The sequence below is a fragment of the Pseudophryne corroboree genome, chromosome 2 (genome assembly GCF_028390025.1).
Source record: "Pseudophryne corroboree isolate aPseCor3 chromosome 2, aPseCor3.hap2, whole genome shotgun sequence".
NCBI classification, from domain to species: domain Eukaryota; kingdom Metazoa; phylum Chordata; class Amphibia; order Anura; family Myobatrachidae; genus Pseudophryne; species Pseudophryne corroboree.
This window is the reverse complement of record NC_086445.1, coordinates 610,891,554-610,917,128: the sequence shown is the minus strand read 5'-3', so window position 1 is coordinate 610,917,128 and position 25,575 is coordinate 610,891,554. Positions and strand designations below refer to the sequence as shown.

At 45.3% G+C, this 25,575-nt stretch overlaps 1 protein-coding gene across 1 annotated transcript; it reads right to left on the bottom strand.

Annotated features, from left to right (window-relative positions):
* Positions 1 to 1,448: 1,448 nt before the first annotated feature.
* On the bottom strand, positions 1,449 to 2,849 carry LOC135003878 (paraneoplastic antigen Ma3 homolog). Its single transcript, XM_063951768.1, has one exon. It carries the CDS (start codon positions 2,847 to 2,849, stop codon positions 1,449 to 1,451), a length of 1,401 nt encoding a protein of 466 aa, XP_063807838.1.
* Positions 2,850 to 25,575: the final 22,726 nt, after the last annotated feature.

Below are 25,575 nucleotides of genomic sequence, written 5' to 3'. Positions count from 1 at the left end.
TGGAGTAATGGGGCACGAATTTCCGATAATAGCCACAGAACCCTAAAAAGGACCTCAGATCTTTGAGGTTATCCGGTCTTGGCCAATTTTTCATGGTGACCACCTTGTCTGGGTCGGTAGCTATCCCATGTCTACTCACAATATGCCCTAAGTACTTGACAGAGGCCCGGCAGAATTTACATTTTTAGACAGCATCAGTCCTCGTGCCTGGAGCCGGTCCAGCACCTTTAGGAGGCGCTCATTGTGCTCTTCCAGATCTTTTCCGAAGACAATGATGTCGTCTAAAGACACCAGTACTTCCCGGTAGCACATGTCCCCTACCGTTTGTTCCATTGTCCTTTAAAAAGTGGCGGGGGCTCCTTTAATACCTTGCGGAATTTTGAGGAATTCAAAGAATCCTATGGGGCATATGAAAGCGGTTTTAGCTCTATCATCCACACTCATGGGTATTTGGTAATATCCACAACGCAGGTCAAGTACCGAAAACCATGTACTTCCTTGTAGACAATCCAGAGCTTCATCCACCTTCGGTACCGTGTACTGATCAGGCACGGTCCGACTACTTAATGTGCGGTAGTCTATACATAACCGTATTTCTCCACTCTTTTTGCGTGCTACCACAATGGGTGAAGCATAGGGACTCTGTGAATCAGCTATTACATTGTTCTCCAATAAACTGCGTAAGTGTGCTCGGACATCTTCATAATCCGCTGGTGCTAGCCTTCGCGATCATTCTCGAAAGGGGGTGTCATCAGTCAAGGTAATATGATGCTCGACCCCAGTGGCCGTCCCTAGATCTCAGTCGCTTTGGGAAAAAACAGCCTTCCTCAACTGGAGCTGCTCTATCAATCTTTTCTTATTCTCACAGGAGATATCACTTCCCTGGAATCATGAGGTTATATCAAAAGTCTTAGGTTGTTCATCTACTCTCTGTGCCAGGTTCCCACTCCTGTCTTCCATGTGGCTTTCTATCAGAAGGCATCTGTAATCCCTTTCTCTGGGCGGGTCAACCAAGTGACGTTTATTATCGTTATCCTGTTTGTCACACCAGCGAATAAGATTCTTGAACATTTGGGTATTAGTGCCCACAATAGCCGGAAGCTGCCCATTATCCCCTGGAGAATCAGGACAAACCAGGGCTATAAGGGGGACGGTTTCATTGGGAGTAATTAGCCCTGGTTCAAAAGTGATCTGCGTAGTGACATATCCTAAGTACGGGTACTTCTGCTCGCTTAGCCCCCATACCGTAAGGCCGCTAAGTGGATGAATGGGTATGTCATACAGGTGCTCGCGATACCAGGATTCAAAAATAATGGAAACCTGGGACCCACTATCCATTAGTACATTACAATCATGGCCGTTTATCATCGCTCTAACCAGTGGTGTCTGGCCCATTATGCTGTCTGGAATTGTAGCTGACCACTGGGCGCTCCCCATTGCTCGAACGTTTATGATTGGGGAGTCTGTGCGGGGGTCACAGAGCTCCCGAGGGGGTTTTCCAACGGTGCTGTTCTTCTCCTCACAAATCCACTGTATTCCCTTCTCTGTGACCCATTACCTGGGCATTCAAACGACCGGTGTCCTGGCTGCCCACAGCTGTAACATATAATGGGATTTCGTCCTCCCCTGCCCCGACTTATTCCCCTCCCGGTTCCCTGGTTCCAATAGGGAATGGTATCATTCTGGGTTTGCAGGGCAATCAACTGATCAATTTTTTTATTCTGCTCTTCAATTAACTTCAGTAACCTATCATCTATCGGTGGAGGAGTGACTGTTGGCATCACAACTTTGACATTTTTTATACTTCTCTCCCGAGTTTCGATCTGGACCTCCTCCAGCTTAACTTCTTTTACCAGGTCAGTCAAAGTAGGTGGTGGCCCAGTCGCCCGTGTACATCTGAGCCTCTGCGCCACAGGATTGGTGGTCAACGCTCCTTTAAGCACTTGATTCATCCTACTGGCATCGACTGCGTCCTTATCAATTCCTCCTTTATCTACAATTTTGTACAGCAGGCGGTCCACTCTATAGATATATTGAGTCAGGGTCTCACCTGGCTCTTGGTAAGTGCGGGTCAATCGGGCGAGTAGATCCCCCACATCCTCGAGTGTTCCGTAGGAAAAGTCCAATGCTTCAATATAATCTTTGAGGGTCGCGGTCTTCTTACTCCGCCTGGTGGCCTGTACCACCCCCATGGCTGGTCCACGCAGGCTTTCCACAATACGTTGTTTCTTGATATGCTCCGGGCATTGCCACTCTTCTGAGTGCTGCACAGCGGCCTCCCGCCAGGTATCATAAGTCTCTTCACCCGCGGGCACCGGAGTGATCCCAGAGAATATCCTTAACCTCCGATATCCACCTTCATAATGCCATCGTTCCATCTGACTGACCATCTTATCTACCACTGCATCGACTCCTGGATCCGTAGCTCCTGCTTTATTTAATGAGGTTCCCACTTTCACACTGGTAGTGTGAAAACACTCCCCTGTGGGAAGGGCGGTATCACCGTGATCCTCTTCATATGGGGCTTCTTCCTCCACACTATCCCTCCCCTCGGGCCAAATCAAGTGTATCTTTCTTCCTGGAATTCCCTCCATAATAATCATACTTGGAAGTAATGTTGGGTCTAAGGGATTCCGATTACTAATAAGTATGGCAAATGTGGCACCCGTCTGCCCTTTCCACCTATCTACCACACAGGGTTGACTAAGTCCGTACAACTTCTCCAGGGAGGTTAGCACAACTTTGTCACTTGCAAAAGACAGGGGCCCTACCAGTCCAAAACTGCACCAGGGTTCCACTTCTTTCTCCTTACACCAACTATAGATGTCAGCCGAAGTAACTTCCTCCATATTGTCTCTGTGATAATATTCAGGAAATCCCTCTGAGTCACTTCACGGTGGGATCTCAGCAGTGCCTCCAAAATGTAGCACTACCGCCCGGGTCGAGCCTTCTAGTTCCGCTGGCATGCCTCCACCCAAGCGGGTATACACTCTGGCTTGCTTGGGTAAGCCGTTCCAATTTTGGATATTGAGTGTAGATGGTAATATTGTAATGTACAACTCAAGTGTAATAATGATAGGTATATAATTAGTGTAACATAGGTAACTGTCCTCACCTGAATCTCCCAGTTGACTGACCTCGTCCTTTGTTCTTCTCGTTACTTTAGGTTCCCTTTCTAGGTCTCCCTCCCAAGATGGAAAAAACCAACTACAGTCGGTAAGTAAAATCTCTTTATATAGTAAATATTCAGAATATAACTTAAATGACTACTGAGCTTCTACAACACCACTTCTCTATATTCATCACATACAGGTACATACTGTGTTTTATTCACTATGACTCTAATGTACAATAGTTCTGCATGCATTACAAAAAAATGTAGTTTACCATAGCCATATTCACTATGACTATGGACCCGGGGTTTTGTAAATTTCCCTCTGAGCAACCTAACTCTGAAACCGGAAAATACCTTGTTCCGCTTAAGAGGCAGTTATTACTAATATCCACATCAAGTAGAGTTCATTATATCTCAAAAGTGTGTATACTTTAGCAAATACTGCCAATACCCTTCCGAAATGGTGAACAAGGCTGTACTGTGTACTAGTAGCAGTTAATGTCACAATGGGCTTATGACAGATGACAGCTCCTTGCTTGGCTGAAAGGTTGATATAATCTATCTCATGCAGTAGTCTTTCCTGGGCTCCTCCTGTATTACCCTTCACCCTTAATGGGCTATTAGACAATAGTGGATCCTCTGTAGACTGTTTCTTGTTAACTTATATTATCTGATCAATAGCGTCTTTTACCTGAGCTCAACTCTATGCCGTAGTCTGAACTTTGTAATGATCCTACTCAGGTAAGTGGCGTGTTTATAACCCTCCGATGACACCTCACCCAATCAGTGGGGAGGACTGATGCGGTCCTTGTAGTCCCTACTCTTTAGCCTTTTTTAGTAACAATTGACGATCTCTGGCAGTCTCTCCCTATATATCACACGAGCAATGAGGGCAATCGCTGGCATATAGAGCTGTGCCATACATTCCCTTGCAATTAGCATGTACCATCACCACTGTCACCATCACTACTGTAACTATAATACCTGAAGGTCACTGCCTTCAGTTGAGTCGGTACCCTTACTTAGTACTTTGGTTCTCCGGAAACAGATACCATGACGGTAATCTTATAATTCTTTTAAGTGGGAAAGACGAGGTCTATCGACTTGTGACCTAATCGATGACAACTTCTACTGGCTTAGATGAGGGATTTCTGAGATCTACCTTTTGAAGCAATCAGACCTAATAGGCTACGGTTATTCTCTTGGTTTGATTAACGAAATATCTTGGACAATTTATATTGACCGCTTCTCCTTTCTATACACTGTATGCTTTCCACTGTGACAGATTCTCAAAGCGCCTCTGTTCAGAAAAGTCATTTCATTACATTGCCTAACAATGGCTGTCTCCTTTCAGCATACTCGCACAGTCCATTTGAGTGGCTATTACGACTATAACATCTGAAAAGTAAGCAGTGTATTCTTCTTTCTATAGCGTTAGAGTGGACGGATGCCTCGGACACTTCTGGCTGATCTGTGAGCGGCGATTCACTCTGTAAACTTTATAGATTGACAGTAACGTGAAGCAATGTCTGTATTACGCTTATAATTTTTTTAGAGTCCCTTAGAGCCTTGGAGGTTCAGGTACCCTCACTCCCCCAGCCACTGTCACTGGCTCAGGCTCGGTTCCCTCACAGGACCACTACTGCTAGGGAAGCTATTATAATAAAGGTGTCTGTTGAGGTAAATGAGTTCAATTGTCCAATTCACCCTTCATATTCTGTCTATTGATACTGAGGATAGGAATTTAGTACGTTGTAACTATCAATAGTGGTATTATTCCCAGGGGTCACAGTATGGCATATAGTATAGATGGTAGATGAACTATTATTAATTAATATTTGCTGCCAATGTCTCCATGCAGTATGCTGCGGTGCTGCACTGTCTGTTCACTGCTCTGTCCGTCCTAATTAATGTAGTGCTATGCGGCCTGTTTATTCTGGGGGCAGGGGATCGGTACCTTACATCGCTTGAGGTCCGCCTCTGTACCACCTGCGTCATTGTTCAGGTCCGCCCTGCACTCTCCAGCGTCTTCACCATCTCCCCTCCGTCTTCAACCAGTAGTCGCTTGTCGTTCCATGCGACTCGTCACTGCAGGTGGGGGTTTCTTCCGGACCCACTGGGAACAGCCGGCTGTCACTCACCACCCTGGTTCTCCGTGATTCTCCGCCCGATCAGGCCAGTCCGTCCAGCCTCTCTCCCCCGGCTCTCGGATCTCCCTCAGCGGCTCCACTGTCCCCGTCTTCTTTCTTCATGCGCCCTCTCTCCTCGTCACCAACGCTCTCCCCGCGCGCTGTCCTTCTCCTCTCTCAGGCTACCGTTCACGTGCCCTGGCTCCCGCAGCTGGCTTCTGGAAACTTCCACCAACACACTGCCCACCAATGTGATTAAACCACCATATTTAATATATTACTATATACATGTCCCTTTTTTTCTTAATAAAGACACTAACTTTCCTGAGTTAAATATACAATTATATCAATTCTATCATTTATTATAAAAACACTATATATTTAATAAATAAATAATTTATATTTCTAACTCAGCCAACATGGTTACAATAATAATAATAATAATAATAATAATGCTACAGGCAGGCCGCACTTGTCCAGTACAACAAGGGTGACTGATCGGATCATAACCAACATACTAAGCTAAACACTTGACTAAACTAGAAAACCTAAATCCTGAAAAAAATGCAAGAGGAAAATAAAATGACCCTTCTCATTAGCGTGGACTTTGGCAAGGGTGATAAAGTTAGATGACAAAACAGAATGTGAGGTGTCTTTCCACGATGTACCCTTTGTCTTTCACAAAGTGAGGCATGGCAGCTTTTACTTTCCACCTAGCCTCATCATTAGCAACCCTGCCTTGACATCACTGCCAAAACTGACATGGGATAATTTTGGAACAGGCTATCTTACAGGCTGAATGTCAAACAAGGTAGAGAGGCCTAAGTTTAAGGTAGCCACACTCAATCTATCCCTCAAACCATCCCAACAATACCCCTGAAAACCTAAGCAGCAAATTCTACTAGCCTAATCCACAGTGCAAAAAATATGCCTCTACCCAACTGGTTGGGCTAAACAAAATAAAATCAGAACCCCAAAGAACATTGTGAAAATGTATTACAAAACCACAACCTTAAATGATGCATGCTGCACCCCATGGAACACCAGCACAAAGCAATTGTAATTACAAAATTTCAAAGGGGGAAGCCACGACCATGCAAACAAGGATAAAAAGACAACAACCATGAGCAGTTGAGTGTCTGGGGGGAACAGGGTGGCTCCTAATCCAAAACTTGAAGACCTTTACCACTGAAAAAGGTTTGGTCTGGTCTGCTTGGAAATATAAAGTGCAGAGAAAATAAACCCTGACAAATGAGTAGAGAGGCCACCTGAAGACTCCTCAAATAAAAGTTTGTATTGGTGGATGCACACTTACAGATTTAGTATGAGATCCTGACAGTAGGGATCCCGGCGGTCATAAGATAAAAGCCAGAATCCCGACGGCGAGTACAGCATGTCACCTCACGGGATTCCAACCATTGGGTTTCCCTTTGCTGTCGGGATTCTGGCGTGGATATCCTGACCGCTGGGATCCCAACAGCCGGGAAACTAACTGCTCACCCCACTTCCACCTCTATATCATCTGAACTCCCAAACTTCTCTTATCACAACCAAGTGATTTGATACACCTGGGAGGTACATTGGGTGTGATATCAGGAGCCTAAGCCTTAAATACTGGCAGATATTTGCTCTCATTCCCCAACTGACTGCCTCATAGCTTCAGTGCCACTATAATAACAAAAGGCTCAAGCATGAGCAAGTTCTTGGCCAACCCTTCATGCACCCACTTAGCTTACCAAAATGCAGCACACCAAGTACCAGCCAAATGCAATATGCCCCAAAGCTAGCCTAAATATGGAGCTAAAGTTGAGTGATAGGAAGTACAGGAGACAGCCAGAATAGGATACCATTTAAATTTGTTATCAAAATGGCATCCCAAGCAATCAAATCAAGGTTTATTTCAGCAGACAAATGAATGTAATGGTAAGGACACACCAGCAATGGCCACATCAAGCTTCTTAAGCTTCCTACAAAAGATTTTCACCATAGGGAACACCCAACAGGTGAAATTCAGCACTGCCAAGCAAAGATAGCTAGCCACAATTTGCCCAATTATTTTTCTGTTGGAAGAGACATTTTATGAGTATTGATTTTGATGCACAGGTGCACACCACAGAAGCCTGACTTTCCATCATTCGTAATGCAGACACAAAATGTTACAAAGCCTGCCCTGAAAAAAGATTTGCACAACAGAGGGAGCTGGAAAGCGCTACAAAAAAGGAAATCATCAAGGTAGTAAGCTACCCAGTGCTCTCCGGTCCTTTGTAACTTTGCATCAATGGAGAAATATACTGAATTTCTCAATATAAGAAGAAAACGGAGCTGTCGTCCAGGCTGAAAGCCATGAATTTGAAAGTTTTAGGATGCAGGGGATCCAGGAAAGTACTGATGCTGAATAAGTTGAACATATTAAGCACATTATCAAAAGGTCTGAAAGCCAACTCAACACAGCTCTGCTGGGATCACTATATTAGGTGATACTCACCTGGCACCTTTTGGGAATGAAGCTTACCAGCAAAAGCCCTAAGTACACTATTAGATGTGACTCCCATATGGCCCAGTTGTACTTCCTTCATAATATTGTCCTTCAGTACCAATGGCAATTTAACTGATGAGCATAAATTACAGCAGCAAACCTAGTGATAAACTTTATATAGGCAACTGAAACTCTCCTCAAAGCCAGCATACAAGAACCATGAATCATCCCATGCAGGGTACCAAGACAGCTAGCACCCCATGGTGTCCTCCCTACTTAGGACCCCTGAGCATGGTTGGCCTCTCCAACTTCATTAACTTTGTAGTAAGATTCATTCCCTAACAGCAGACATGTAGGTATAAAAAAATAAGACCCCACTCATCTGAGGCAGTGGCCACTGCTAAATACATGACAGTGTCTCCTGTGGTGTGAGAAATTACACTGGCCTATATGGACCAGCAAAGCTCCATGTGCCAGATGATTCAAGAAGGGGCTGAGAAGGATGAACAATATCACGCTACATGCTAATAGACAAAATCCTTCACCATCATCCCATCTTGCTTTCGACATAACTCCTTGTCCTAAGCATACCATGCTAAACATCTAGTCAAGTGGAAGAGTCTGTGAATTATATGAAAATAACAGAGCACAATCATATGCTCATGGCCTTGTTTCCAGATAACAGACAAAAGAGGCATTTATGCCCCTACCTTTTTTTTTTTAGCAGTAGATCAATATATTTTCCCTTACGAATTCTGTTGTGCACCCTCCACTTCAAACCATGTTACATTGAGGTGTAACAATTTGAATTAGTTACGTCACTAGTGCAACTACTGTACTGTCCAAGCCACACTAATGTCAGGGCCCCAGACGGGAAGCACAGTTACAATGATCAGTCTTCTTCCAGTGACCACAGCTATACCACACCAATGAACAAGAAAGAGAGGAAGAAGATACTTCGACATTCCATTTCTACTAGAGACATATGAGTGATGGATGTCACGCCTGAGGGTTGGGTTTGGTTTGGACAGGTGTTTACAGAGGCGGGCTGGCCCGGGAGGCAGGGTGCCATGTGCCCCCCGGGCCACACTACTGCCAAGGGTCACAGGCCGGCCGCCACCTTCCACTACACCAGCGGTGGCCAACCTGTGGCTCTTGAGCCGCATGCAGCTCTTTCTATCTCCGCATGCAGCTCGTAAGCTCCCGCGGCACCTCCCGCTGCCCTAGTTTGCAGTGCCCGGCACCGGCCTGTGAGCCAATCAGAGCTCGCGGACTGGCAGCCAATCAGGCGTCTTAGCTGCTGGTCCATGAACTCTGACGCTCACGGACCGGCGCCTAATTAAAGAGAATCAACGCCGCCGGAAAGGGGAGACTGAGGGGCAGGAGAGGCGCATGCTGCGTTCTCCTCCCCTCACAAGCAGCAGACTGAGCAGAGCAGTAGCGCGGCGGTAAGCAGCACTTGGGGGGGGGGGGCGCAGTGTAGGGACATGTGTATCTTACACTGGGGGCATATTTGGCACTGGGGGGACGTGTTTCTGGCACTGGGGGCATATCTGGCAATGGGGGGATGTGTATCTGGCACTGGGGGCATATCTGTCACTGGGGAGACGTGTAGCTGGCAGTGGGGGCATATCTGGCACTGGGGAGATGTGTAGCTTTCAGTGGGGGCATATTTGGCACTGGGGCATATCTGGTACTGGGGGGACATGTGTATCTGGCACTGGGGGGACGTGTTACTGGCACTGGAGGCATATTTGGCACTGGGGGCATATCTGGCACTAGGAGCATATCTGGCACTGGGGGGACATGTGTATCTGGCACTGTGGGCATATCTGGCACTGGGGAGACGTGTATCTGGCACTGGGTGGACATGTGTATCTTACACTGGGGGCATATTTGGCACTGGGGAGATGTGTATCTGGCAGTGGGGGCATATCTGGCACTGGGGAGATGTGTATCTGGCAGTGGGGGCATATCTGGAACTATGGGGACATATATGTATCTGGCACTGTGGGGGCATATATGTATCTGGCACTGTGGAGTAATATATGTATCTGGCACTGTGGGGGAATATATATATCTGGCACTGTGGGGACATATATGTATCTGGCACTGTGGGGGCATATATGTATTTGGCACTGTGGAGGCAACCATTTTTTGGTGTTTTTATATGTATGTGGCACTGTACAGGGGCTTTATTTGTATGTGGCACTGTACAACATGACTAAAAATGGGGTTATGACACAAGGTCATACTCCCACAAACATCAAACCGAAAGGTGTGCGCATAAAAAAGAGGTGTGGCTTTGTTACAACTATGCCATGCCCCCGTTTTTGCTTGCGGACACTCACTTTTGCAAAAGATAAGAAAAAAAGACCAGCACTCACGTTTTGATGATGAAAAGAAAAAAGGGGTTTATTCCTTACAGAAGAAACATCTGGACATGATCCTAGTACTACAGCCCGACGGCCGTTTCAACTCTCCGTGGTTTTCGGCGCACGCATGTTATGGCTCTTACCCTACAGATCTTTTCTGGCTCTTTGCCACTGACTGGTTGGCCACCCCTGCACTACACAGCTCTGCTGAAGCCGCAGCCGCACTGACAAATTTATAATAAAGTATCTTTGGGATAATTTACACCAGGCCTAATGTTTTTTTTATTAATAAATATTTTTTAAACAAAAAACCCTCCATTTAAGATGGCGCCATTACTTACGGGCCAGTTCTCTGGACTTGCCTCCCCCCCCACCCCACCACTCCCCAGGCTAAAAGTTGCCAGCCAGCCCCTGGGCATTTATAGATTGTGACTTGGTAGCACCCCTGTAATGCTTTACTCTCTTTGTTTCATGCAAACCAAGCTACCAAGAATTAGAGCAATTAGTGGAGGAAGACTAGCATGTAAAAAGCACCAGGCTTTCCCCGACTGACAATATTGGCATAGGAACCCTGGTCAAGTGCAGCTGCAGTTCCTGGAACTATAGATATGGAATAAGTAGGACACGTAGCAGGAACAGAAAAGACACAAGCTGGTGAAGTTGTAATCACAACAACTTACAAAGACAAAGACAAAGACACTGCAGATGCAGAAAAGGACAGGAACCACAGAAGACAGCCAAAGAGCCAGCATTTACTGCTCTGTGAATTGCATCAACTACACCTAAAGAAGTTGGGCATCTGGCAGCGATTGAATAACAGCTAGGGCCAGAGAAAGCCCAGAAAACAGGGGAATTTGTTATCTGGACAAATTTTGTGCGATTAATTGCATGTACTGTATCTGTGTGTCATTGCAAAAATATATAGTATTTTACCGATCATGCATTATTGTTTCTGTGTCCTTTTTTTTTCTTTTGTCTGTGTGGTTTATCTTTTGATGTAATACTTAAATCTTCTGTATTATGTGCACTGTTTGAGTTCTACTTGGCGCCGCGGATGGCTGCTTCGGTGCTGCTAAGATATGACTCTCTCACACACCCACATATTCCATGCTGCTTTTTTTGGCATTAGAGCCCCGTCATGACCCCCTTCTCTACAGGGTTGGACTGGCCCACAGGTGTACAGGGGAAACCCCTGGTGGGCCACACTGCCCGGGGCCCCTCCTCCTCCTCCTCCTCTAGGGATCAGGTTCCAGTCTGTGTACTTGAATTATACATTATATACAGTGGTGCAAGTAGAAAAAATATACCAAAAAAAGCTGAAATTAACACAGGTGTGCTTAATAGTATGCAGCCAGATATATTCTATACCGCAAAGAGGATTCCTCAAAACCTCCACCACAATGTGCAAAAAAGAAAAATTGGTAAGACTTACTATCTGGATGATGTCCTTGTATAGTTATCCTGTAGTAATCCCTCTGTTTAACGGGGTTCAGTCCAGATCAACCCAAAAACAAGTGAAAAAATTATATATAGTGAAGTACAATTTTAATTCACATTGGTATATCACAATAAATCACTCAGGTATAACACCATAAAATCACAATAAAAAACCACAATAAAAAGTAACACAATCTTGCTCCACACATATACATATAACTTAGAAGGTCGCCGGAGCAACTGTGTCACATGAAATTACCAGAGGGTTATGAACTGATGCATCAGTTCACAATCAGCGTGTTTGAAGTGTGTCCCGGTTATACACTGATCTTATTCACACCTCTTTCAATCCCCTGGGTCCACTGTTCACAGCAACTGCCGGCGGGCGTTCATTATTACCTCTGACCAGGGACGTACGGTGAGCTAAATAGCTCAGGAGGCACTGGCTAGCACCGGAGACAGATTTTCATGCAACATATGAGCCAAAACGTACATCTGGGCATTATACACAGGTGCAGCAGTATAAACTCCTGCAAATTTGTTGAGTTTAGATCAGAGATGAGCGGAAAAGTTAGTCAGGTGAGGCACTGCCTCACCTGCCATAGATATTTTACTCCAGAGTTTTGGCTATAAAAATTATTATAATAATGCAAAGAAGATATTTCAAACATATTCTTTGTATTTTTCATATACTTTATACAGTCAAACCTCTGGCACAAACGTTAGTATGACAGGAAAGGCTCTGCCTCACCCCACCGCACGTCACTGCCTCCGATGCGTCTACCCCGGCACTGAGGTCTTTTTCAAGGAGTCCTGGTTGTATGTATGTGGAGCATTCCTTCCAAAAGCATGACCAATGGAGCAGCGCCAGCCGCAGCTGATCCCTATACAATAATTTACTACATCTCCCATGATCCTTAGCTGCGGCTGGCGTCTATTCCCATGGCAATGTCATGTCACATCCGGTGAGTTCCATCACATCCGGTATTGTTGTCAAGATACCGCGGCCAATTTGTTCACAAATATGTATGTGGAACATTCTTTCCAAGAACGTATTTAAAGACAGTCTGGTCCAATGGAGAGGCGCCAGCCACAGCCTATCCTATACAATGATTTCCTACATGTCCCATGACCCTTAGCTGCGGCTGGCATCTATTTCCATGGCAATGTCATGACATATCCGGTAAATTACTCCCGATACGTCACGTCCGGTATCGTTGCCATGGTGACGCGACCGAGATGTTCATTAATATACGTATGCTTTCCAGCACCTCATATCATTCAAATAATGTAGCTGTCTCTGTTAAGTATTCAACACATGATCACAGGGATTCCAAACGTTAAACATATCCATATGTTAGCTCCACCCTTAAACATAAAAAGAATTTATAAAAACCACAATGCAAATAAATAAGCTATAACAAAAGTTCCAAAAAGGATGTCTCGATAAGATACTGAGGAAATAGCAATCTGAAAGGATAAAATCTATACATGAACAGCACAAATAAATCTAAATGGATAAAAGATGGAAGAATTATAAAAACCATTTGATTTCAAACTCTGAGTTTAACCCCCCTGGTTTTAAGGTGCCTAATTCAAAAATAAGTCTCATTTCAGCTTTAGCTAATTGGCTAGCTAGGTCCATTTGCCTCTAGTGACCTGATATCCACTTTATGCCAAAAAAACTTTTAATTTCTGCAGTATTTTTATCATGTTTTTGTCTGAAATGTTCAGAGAGGGCATGGGTTTGTAAGCCCTTCTTGATATTGCGTAAATGCTCGCCCAGACGTACCTTCAATGGTCTGGACCAGTGGTTTCCAACCTTAATTGGGGTGTGAGCTACTCTCGGAAAATAAAACCTCTGAAGGAGCTACCCCCTCCCCCCAATGCGTGTGTGTTCCCGCGAAAGTGGGTGTGGCCACACAAAAGTGGGTGTGGCCTCACAACTACAAGTAAAGCCCCCCACATAGTGCCAGATACACAAATAATACCTCCCAGCAGTGCCAGATACACAAATAATGCCCCCCAGCAGTGCCAGATACAATGCCCCCACCAGTGCCAGATACAATTCCCCCCACAGTGCCAGATAAAATGCCCCCCCACGCAGTGTCCGATACAGTGCCCCACACAGTGCTAACCCTTGCTGGCTTCTTCTACTGCTGTTGGTGCTGCTCCTCCTGCATGAGGGACGGAAGGGGAGGAGAGCGCAGTGCGCTCCTCTCCTGTAAAGTCCAGGGAGCGGCTGCGGTGAATGTGACAGAGTATCCGGCGGTGGCATTTAAAATATGGTGCCGGAAAGTGAGCCAATCCAAACTCGCGATCCGGCAGCCAATCAGGTGCCGCCACTACTGGTCCACGAGCTCTGTTTGGCTGATGGCTGGCACCATATTAAAATTGAAGGGAGGAGGAGTGCCAGTGACTACCCAAGCCCGTGCGCTCTGTGAGCTACCGAAAATACTACGGCGAGCAACAGTAGCTCGCGAGCTACGGGTTGGAGATCACTGGTCTGGACGTATGGCCAATATAAAATAGCCCACAGGAACATTCCACTCCATACACTACATTCTTTACATTACAAGTTATAAACTCATAAATCTTTTTAGTCTTTCTATTGATCACAACCTCAGTTAGTTTTTTATTATCACCTTTAATTTATCTACACGCAATGCATGTCCCACATCTGTAAAATCCTTTCGACTTTCCATTTGATCCCATACTTTTTGGTGGAAGCATGCTTTTAACCACCTTGGAACCTATATTGGGTGCTTTTCTATATATACACCTAGGTATATTAGGTAAGTGATCCCCTATAATGGGGTCATTCTTCAAAATTCCCCAATGTTTTTTTTATTATTTCTTCTAAATTTTTGTATTGACTGTTGAAGGTTGTGATGAATGCCCCGTTGTGTATTGGCAAATTCGTGGTTGATTTTGTCTTATTTAACAGTAGATCCCTCCTATCTACTTCGGCTACCCAATTAATAGTTTCTTCCACTTGGCATTTTTGATATCCTGAAGCTGTAAACTTCTTTTTCACTTCTTTGACACTATTCTCTCTAGACCTACTATAGGCCAGTTTCAGGAAGAGTCCTGGTGGTTCTGAACTTCTTCCATTTATGGATGATGGAGGCCACTGTGCTCATTGGGACCTTCAAAGCAGCAGATATTTTTCTGTACTCTTCCCCAGATTTGTGCCTCGAGACAATCCTGTCTCGGAGGTCTACAGACAATTCCTTTGACTTCATGCTTGGTTTGTGCTCAGACATGCACTGTCAAGTGTAAGACATTATATACACAGGTGTGTGCCTTTCCAAATCATGTCCAATCAACTGAATTTACCACAGGTAGACTCCAATTAAGCTGTAGGAACACCTCAAGGATGATCAGTGGAAACAGGATGCACCTGAGCTCAATTTTGAGCTTCATAGCAAAGGCTGTGAATACTTTTGTAAATGTGATTTCTTATTTTTTTATTTTTAATAAATTTGCAAAAATCTCAACAAAACTTTTTTCACATTTGTCATTATGGGGTATTGCGTGTAGAATTTTGAGGGAAAAATAAAATTATTCCATTTTGGAATAAGGCTGTAACATAACAAAATGTGGAAAAAGTTAAGCGCTGTGAATACTTTCCAGATGCACTGTAAGTCTCATGTGAGGTACAGTACTGTATGGAAATCTTTAGCAAATTCTACAAATATTACATCCGCCTCTTTACCCTGATATAGGTTCACACTAACTGTTTCATAAAAGCCTATTAAGTTAGTTTGACATGATCTATCCTTCACAAATCCATGTTGGTTCCTATTAATAACCTTATTGGCTTCAAGGAAATCCTGTATTCTATTCCTTAAAATACCTTCCAGTACTTTCCCCACTATAGATGTAAGACTTACTGGTCTATAATTACCTGGTTCAGATTTACTTCCCTTTTTAAATATCGGCACTACTTTTGCTATACGCCAGTCTTTGGGAACCATGCCTGAGGCAAGTGAGTCAAAAAATAAATATATCAAATATGTGGTGGCTGGCAATACTCCCTCTATAGACTGGCCACACCTATATACATGGGCCCCTACCACTGCATTCCCTCAGCGGGCCCTTCACGCTCCAGTCCTACACTGCCTTTTTAGCTTTAAATAATCTAGCAAAGGGCAGTGCACAGCAGGCAGCGTTTCTCACATATGACCCATGAATCCCTACCCAGCAAGATTTTCACACGTCTTTCCTGCTCACCAGCTATTCTTATACACATCCCTTTACTCACCAGCTTTATTTTTTAAAAGCCCTCCTTAACACCAGACTATTACAAGTATGCCATGCTTGCCCACCAACCTATTATACACTTGCCCCTACCCCTCTGCTCACCAAATGCTCTCAAAAAAGCCCTCTTGCTCAGCAGAGTTATCAAACATGCCTCTCCCCAACTCAGCAGCTCTTATTAAAAATGCACACCCAACCCCCCCTCCCCACCCACTCAGCAGCTTTTAAGAAACATGCCCCCCATTTTATCCACCTACTCAGCAGTTTTTAGAAAACATGCCCCTCTGCACACCAGGGACGTGCGGTGAGGTAAATGGCTCAAGAGGCACTGGCTAGCACCAGACCCAGATTTACACACAGTTTATGAGCCAAAGTGTTCATGTGGGCATTATACCCAGTAGCAGCAGTACAGTATACTGTATACTGCTGGAAATTTGATGAGGTTTGATTAGTGATGTGCAGAAAAGATAGGCAGGGAAGGCGCTGCTTCCCCTGCCATAAGACTTTTTACTTCAGAGTTTTGACTATAAATATGATTAGAATAATGTAAAGAAGATATTGTATTTCTAATACAGTCTTTGTATTTTTCATATACTTTATACAGTGAAAACTCTGGCACAAACGTTAGTATGACAGGAAAGGCTCTGCCTCACCTGCCTCTCCCCACCACACTTTACTGCTGCACACCAACTTTTGTTAAACACCACACTAGCCTTCATTTACTTTTACCTGGTTTTCCTGCAGTGCTCTGTCAGTGGACTTATACCTGAAACAGGTAGCAACCCACTCTCAGGGGCAGATGTATTAACCTGGAGAAGGCATAAGGAAATGATAAACCAGTGATATGTGCAAGGTGATAAAGGCCCCAGCCAAACAGATCCTAACTGTTAATTTACATATTGGAGCTGATTGGCTGGTGCCTTTATCACCTTGCACATATCACTGGTTTATCACTTCCTTATGCCTTCTCCAGGTTAATACATCTGCCCCTCAGTTACAGGAATACCAGGAGATCACACAGCCACCCTGCCCTGCACGCTATTTACCATGTGACTGCAGCAGTCACATGACATAATGCAGCAGGAACCAGGGACTGTTCTGCCAGGGATTTATCAAAGCCACTGTCATGCAAAGCCAAGAGTCGGATTCATCATCCATGCAGCTGAAGGAGCGATACCGGGGCAATAGTAGACATGGACAGAGAAGAGTCCTCAGTGCTCTCCAACAGCTGGTGCCTGGAAGCCAATGCTTCCATTTTGTCTGGGAGTTATGCCACTGGGTGCTTGTATATTGGTTACAAAGAAAAAGAAAGGGCTTTGGTCTATAATTAGGCAATTAGTATTTGGAGGAGCTCCTAGAGTATGTGCAGGTCTGGCAACAGGGAATTCCAACACTTATACAGGGCCCCGAGATTCTGCGGGACTCTGGCCCTTCAGAAATTAAGGGAATCCAGTTCATGTGTCCCCCTTGCCTGTGCTGCTGCTGTATTTAGCAGCTACAGCCACAGTCAGAAAGAGAAGGAGCCTGGCACAATAAAGTTTTTTTTGGTGCCACCACAACACATGTGATGTCATGACATTGCGCTGATGGGTCAGAGAAGAGCCAAACTGCCTGCGAAGAGAAGCAGCAGCCTCGGCAGGCAGTAGTAGGTAAGTGTAGGCTGAGCTGGTCTGGAGAGACACTGGTTGGCTGAGGGTTGGGGGGCTGGAGATGAAGTGGCACTGGGGGGATGGAGCTGAAGACACTGGGCTAGGGATACACAGGAGGATGTGCTGGAGAGACACAGGATGATGGGGCTCATAGAACGGGGGAAGATAAGGTTGCGACACACAGGGGAGGATGAGGCAGAGGGGGGTGAGACTGAGAGACACAGGGGGTGGAGAATGAGGCACCGGAGGATGGGGGAGTGATGACACTGGGAAGGGGGGCAGCTGGGTGATGCTAAGAGAAACAACGCAGGGGATGAATGTATGGCTGGAGAGGTACAAGGGGGATGAGACTGGAGTGGTGGGGATGAAGCTGGCAACACAAGGATGGTGCTGGAGAGACTCAATGGGTGTGGAGAGACACAGGTAAGGATGAGGCTAAAGAGACACAGAGGGTTGAGCCAATGGCCAACCTGCATATATCTACTTGGAATGTATAGGGGGCTCAAAAAACATGAGTTTGACGGGCCTCAAGAATTATGTTGCTGGCCCTGAGAATGTGTAATTTGTTTTCTGCTGGCCAAAGTTCTATGTTGTAAATTGTAATAATTATTTTTGTATTAATTTATTTGTTTTTTGTTAATAAAAGGTCTTCTTTCAGTACGAATCTGATTTTATTCTTTTACATGCAGTACTGTACATTACTTTATAGTACTTGGCTAACATAATAGAACTGCATACATCACAATACCCAAATTGAAAAAGTGTATTTGTAATAAGGTATGAGATGCACAAGCGAATAGTATAAATACAGTGAGTTGGTGATTTAGAGTTGCATACCTTGCAATACCCAAGTAGGAGTAGAATACCTGAGTAGAACACTGGGGGTCATTCTGAGTTGATCGCTCGCTAGCAACTTTTTGCAGTGCTGCGATCAGGTTAAAACTCGGCAAAACTGCGCATGCGTATGCACCACAATGCGCAGGCGCGTCATATGGGTGCAAAGAGGATCGGTGCTGGGTGATGGATTTAATGAAGAATCCATTCGCACAGCAGATCGCAAGGTGATTGACAGAAAGAGGGCGTTTGTGGGTGTCATCTGACCGTTTTCTGGGAGTGTTTGGAAAAACGCAGGTGTGTCAAAGCGTTTGCAGGGCGGGTGTCTGACCAAAAAGTCTGAAGTGATCGCAGCTGCTGAGTAAGTCCAGAGCTACTCAGAAACTGTAACAAACTTTTTTGTACCGTCAGCTGCAAAAGCGTTTGCACACTTGCAAAGGGAAAATACACTTCCCCATAGGTGGCAACTATCTGAGCGCAGCATAGCAAAAAGTTGCTAGCGAGCGATCAACTCGGAATGACCCCCACTGTATAAAAGTAATGATGTATGAGATACATAAGTAACACACAACAGGGTAATTACAGTGATCAAAGACCTGCTAAAGACTAGTGATGTGCACCGGCAATTTTTCGGGTTTTGTGTTTTGGTTTTGGGTTCGGTTCCGCGGCCGTGTTTTGGGTTCGAACGCGTTTTGGCAAAAACCTCACCGAATTTTTTTTGTCAGATTCGGGTGTGTTTTGGATTCGGGTGTTTTTTTTCAAAAAAACCCTAAAAAACAGCTTAAATCATTGAATTTGGGGGTCATTTTGATCCCATGGTATTATTAACCTCAATAACCATAATTTCCACTCATTTTCAGTCTATTCTGAACACCTCACACCTCACAATATTATTTTTAGTCCTAAAATTTGCACCGAGGTCGCTGGATGGCTAAGCTAAGCGACCCAAGTGGCCGACACAAACACCTGGCCCATCTAGGAGTGGCACTGCAGTGTCAGGCAGGATGGCCCTTCCAAAAAATACTCCCCAAACAGCACATGACGCAAAGAAGAAAAAAAAGAGGCGCAATGAGGTAGCTGTGTGAGTAAGCTAAGCGACACAAGTGGCCGACACAAACACCTGGCCCATCTAGGAGTGGCACTGCAGTGTCACGCAGGATGGCCCTTCCAAAAAATACTCCCCAAACAGCACATGACGCAAAGAAAAATGAAAGAAAAAAGAGGTGCAAGATGGAATTGTCCTTGGGCCCTCCCACCCACCCTTATGTTGTATAAACAGGACATGCACACTTTAACCAACCCATCATTTCAGCGACAGGGTCTGCCACACGACTGTGACTGAAATGACTGGTTGGTTTGGGCCCCCACCAAAAAAGAAGCAATCTCTCCTTGCACAAACTGGCTCTACAGAGGCAAGATGTCCACCTCATCATCATCGTCTGATTCATCACCCCTTTCACTGGGTACATCCCCCTCCTCACAGATTATTAATTCGTCCCCACTGGAATCCACCATCTCAGATCCCCGTGTACTTTCTGGAGGCAATTGCTGCTGGTGAATGTCTCCATGGAGGAATTGATTATAATTCATTTTAATGAACATCATCTTCTCCACATTTTCTGGAAGTAACCTCGTACGCCGATTGCTGACAAGGTGAGCGGCGGCACTAAACACTCTTTCGGAGTACACACTGGAGGGAGGGCAACTTAGGTAGAATAAAGCCAGTTTGTGCAAGGGCCTCCAAATTGCCTCTTTTCCCTGCCAGTATACGTACAGACTGTCTGACGTGCCTACTTGGATGCGGTCACTCATATAATCCTCTACCATTCTTTCAATGGTGAGAGAATCATATGTAGTGACAGTAGACGACATGTCAGTAATCGTTGGCAGGTCCTTTAGTCCGGACCAGATGTCAGCATCAGCAGTCGCTCCAGACTGCCCTGCATCACCGCCAGCAGGTGGGCTCGGAATTCGTAGCCTTTTCCTCGCACCCCCAGTTGCGGGAGAATGTGAAGGAGGAGATGTTGACAGGTCGCGTTCCGCTTGACTTGACAATTTTCTCACCAGCAGTTCTTTGAACCCCTGCAGACTTGTGTCTGCCGGAAAGAGAGATCCAACGTAGGTTTTAAATCTAGGATCGAGCACGGTGGCCAAAATGTAGTGCTCTGATTTCAACAGATTGACCACACGTGAATCCTGGTTAAGCGAATGAAGGGCTCCATCCACAAGTCCCACATGCCTAGCGGAATCGCTCTGTTTTAGCTCCTCCTTCAATGCCTCCAGCTTCTTCTGCAAAAGCCTGATGAGGGGAATGACCTGACTCAGGCTGGCAGTGTCTGAACTGACTTCACGTGTGGCAAGTTCAAAGGGCAGCAGAACCTTGCACAACGTTGAAATCATTCTCCACTGCGCTTGAGTCAGGTGCATTCCCCCTCCTTTGCCTATATCGTGGGCAGATGTATAGGCTTGAATGGCCTTTTGCTGCTCCTCCATCCTCTGAAGCATATAGAGGGTTGAATTCCACCTCGTTACCACCTCTTGCTTCAGATGATGGCAGGGCAGGTTCAGGTTTTTTTGGTGGTGCTCCAGTCTTCTGTACGCGGTGCCTGCACGCCGAAAGTGGCCCGCAATTCTTCTGGCCACCGACAGCATCTCTTGCACGCCCCTGTCGTTTTTGAAATAATTCTGCACCACCAAATTCAAGGTATGTGCAAAACATGGGACGTGCTGGAATTTGCCCAGATGTAATGCACGCACAATATTGCTGGCGTTGTCCGATGCCACAAATCCCCAGGAGAGTCCAATTGGGGTAAGCCATTCTGCGATGATCTTCCTCAGTTGCCGTAAGAGGTTTTCAGCTGTGTGCGTATTCTGGAAAGCGGTGATACAAAGCATAGCCTGCCTAGGAACGAGTTGGCGTTTGCGAGATGCTGCTACTGGTGCCGCCGCTGCTGTTCTTGCAGCGGGAGGCAATACATCTACCCAGTGGGCTGTCACAGTCATATAGTCCTGAGTCTGCCCTGCTCCACTTGTCCACATGTCCGTGGTTAAGTGGACATTGGGTACAACTGCATTTTTTAGGACACTGTGGAGTCTTTTTCTGACGTCCGTGTACATTCTTGGTATCGCCTGCCTAGAGAAGTGGAACCTAGATGGTATTTGGTAACGGGGGCACACTACCTCAAGAAATTGTCTAGTTCCCTGTGAACTAACGGCAGATACCGGACGCACGTCTAACACCAACATAGTTGTCAAGGCCTCAGTTATCCGCTTTGCAACAGGATGACTGTTGTGATATTTCATCTTCCTCGCAAAGGACTGTTGGACAGTCAATTGCTTACTGGAAGTAGTACAAGTGGTCTTCCGACTTCCCCTCTGGGATGATGATCGACTCCCAGCAGCAACAACAGCAGCGCCAGCAGCAGTAGGCGTTACACTCAAGGATGCATCGGAGGAATCCCAGGCAGGAGAGGACTCGTCAGACTTGCCAGTGACATGGCCTGCAGGACTATTGGCTTTCCCGGGTAAGGAGGAAATTGACACTGAGGGAGTTGGTGGTGTGGTTTGCGCGAGCTTGGTTACAAGAGGAAGGGATTTACTGGTCAGTGGACTGCTTCCGCTGTCGCCCAAAGTTTTTGAACTTGTCACTGACTTATTATGAATGCGCTGCAGGTGACGTATAAGGGAGGATGTTCCGAGGTGGTTAACGTCCTTACCCCTACTTATTACAGCTTGACAAAGGCAACACACGGCTTGACACCTGTTGTCAGTATTTCTGTTGAAATACTTCCACACTGAAGAGCTGATTTTTTTGGTATTTTCACCAGGCATGTCAATGGCCATATTCCTCCCACGGACAACAGGTGTCTCCCCGGGTGCCTGACTTCTCCCACGGACAACAGGTGTCTCCCCGGGTGCCTGACTTAAATAAACCACCTCACCATCAGAATCCTCCTTGTCAATTTCCTCCCCAGCGCCAGCAACACCCATATCCTCATCCTGGTGTACTTCAACACTGACATCTTCAATTTGACTATCAGGAACTGGACTGCGGGTGCTCCTTTCAACACTTGCAGGGGGCGTGCAAATGGTGGAAGGCGCAAGCTCTTCCCGTCCAGTGTTGGGAAGGTCAGGCATCGCAACCGACACAATTGGACTCTCCTTTGGGATTTGTGATTTCGAAGAACGCACAGTTCTTTGCTGTGCTTTTGCCGCAAGTCTTTTCTTTTTTCTAGCGAGAGGATGAGTGCTTCCATCCTCATGTGAAGCTGAACCACTAGCCATGAACATAGGCCAGGGCCTCAGCCGTTCCTTGCCACTCCGTGTCGTAAATGGCATATTGGCAAGTTTACGCTTCTCCTCAGACGCTTTTAATTTTGATTTTTGGGTCATTTTTTTACTGACCTTTTGTTTTTTGGATTTTACATGCTCTCTACTATGACATTGGGCATCGGCCTTGGCAGACGACGTTGATGGCATTTCATCGTCTCGGCCATGACTAGTGGCAGCAGCTTCAGCACGAGTTGGAAGTGGATCTTGATCTTTCCCTATTTTTTTAACCTCCACATTTTTGTTCTCCATATTTTGCGCACAACTAAAAGCCACCACAGGTATACAATGTAGATGGATGGATAGTATAGTATTACTTATACTTATGGACGACGAGTGCACTGACGACACAGAGGTAGGTACAGCCGTGGCCTACCGTACTGCTGCTTAGTGCTTATATATATAATATACTGTATAACGGACCTGGTGGACACTGTCAGCAGACTGCTAAACAAACTAGTATGAAGAAAGAAAAAAAAAACACCACAGGTATACAATGTAGATGGATGGATAGTATAGTATTACTTATACTTATGGACGACGAGTGACAACACAGAGGTAGGTACAGCCGTGGCCTACCGTACTGCTGCTTAGTGCTTATATATATAATATACTGTATAACGGACCTGGTGGACACTGTCAGCAGACTGCTAAACAAACTAGTATGAAGAAAGAAAAAAAAAAAACACCACAGGTATACAATGTAGATGGATGGATAGTATAGTATTACTTATACTTATGGACGACGAGTGCACTGACGACACAGAGGTAGGTACAGCCGTGGCCTACCGTACTGCTGCTTAGTGCTTATATATATAATATACTGTATAACGGACCTGGTGGACACTGTCAGCAGACTGCTAAACAAACTAGTATGAAGAAAGAAAAAAAAAACACCACAGGTATACAATGTAGATGGATGGATAGTATTAGTATTACTTATACTTATGGACGACGAGTGCACTGACGACACAGAGGTAGGTACAGCCGTGGCCTACCGTACTGCTGCTTAGTGCTTATATATATAATATACTGTATAACGGACCTGGTGGACACTGTCAGCAGACTGCTAAACAAACTAGTATGAAGAAAGAAAAAAAAAACACCACAGGTATACAATGTAGATGGATGGATAGTATTAGTATTACTTATACTTATGGACGACGAGTGCACTGACGACACAGAGGTAGGTACAGCCGTGGCCTACCGTACTGCTGCTTAGTGCTTATATATATAATATACTGTATAACGGACCTGGTGGACACTGTCAGCAGACTGCTAAACAAACTAGTATGAAGAAAGAAAAAAAAAACACCACAGGTATACAATGTAGATGGATGGATAGTATTAGTATTACTTATACTTATGGACGACGAGTGCACTGACGACACAGAGGTAGGTACAGCCGTGGCCTACCGTACTGCTGCTTAGTGCTTATATATATAATATACTGTATAACGGACCTGGTGGACACTGTCAGCAGACTGCTAAACAAACTAGTATGAAGAAAGAAAAAAAAAACACCACAGGTATACAATGTAGATGGATGGACAGTATAGTATTACTTATACTTATGGACGACGAGTGCACTGACGACAAAGAGGTAGGTACAGCCGTGGCCTACCGTACTGCTGCTTAGTGCTTATATATATATAATATACTGTATAACGGACCTGGTGGACACTGTCAGCAGACTGCTAAACAAACTAGCATGAAGAAGAAAAAAAAACACCACAGTGTTTTTCAGGCAGACAAACGTATACTGGACTGGTGGTCACTGTCAGCAAAACTGTGCACTGTAATCCTGCTATAACTGCTCCCCAGTCCCCACAATTAGGCAGTGTGAGCAGTGCACTTAGCACAGATATATCATGCAGCAGTGCAGCACACTGAGTGAGCACAGATATGGTGGAGACTTTTTTTCAGGCAGAGAAACAAAGGATTAAACTAATCAAAACCCTGCACTGTACTCCCTAACAGCTGCTCCCCGTCCCCCCAATTATAACTAACTAAGTCACTCTGTGTTCTACTATAACGGAGAGGACGCCAGCCACGTCCTCTCCCTATCAATCTCAATGCACGTGTGAAAATGGCGGCGACGCGCGGCTCCCTTATATAGAATCCGAGTCTCGCGAGAATCCGACAGCGGGATGATGACGTTCGGGCGCGCTCGGGTTAACCGAGCAAGGCGGGAGGATCCGAGTCGCTCGGACCCGTGTAAAAAAAAGGTGAAGTTCGGGCGGGTCGGATTCCGAGGAACCGAACCCGCTCATCACTACTAAAGACACAACTTAGTCAAAATTCACAATTTACACACATTGTTAATGCAGCACTAGCCTGTATGTATGCAATATAATGTAATGATATGTCAATATACAAGAGACAATAATGTATTTACTTTTTGAGATATCTTTATTGAGAAATGCATGTGTTTTTTGTTTTGAAGTGCATCAGAGGTACTTCTGATGTACTACTGGGGCAAATGCTAGTTGTTTTAGGTGGACACATCTCAAGGCACGACATTCTGTATCTATGTACAAGCACTTCTTATATGCTTGTCTTTTCCCAGTGTACTTCCTGTGCCCATATGTGCCCAACTCTAAGACCCAAATAATAAAGGTTCATTTATTCAAAGCTCATCAAGTGACAATTCTTTGAAATTATCAGCATTTATCACAAGATCCAGTCAAAATTCAACTTTACTGTACTTATGTTAGAACTACCGTTCTCGTTTATAAGTTGCAAAGGCGTAGATCATACTTACTTACTTTCAATCACTCCTCTCCGGGAGAAGGGGGTGGGCTGTGACATCATCAAGTCCCGCCCACACATCGGGAAAATGCCGCAATTTGCGGGTCCGCGGGAAGGGGGCGGGGCTAACATGATGCAATTTGCGTCATTTTAACCCCTTCCCCTCCCCACGGACCTGCGAATACGGGAGAGTATGTCTCCATCCTGCCCGCATCAC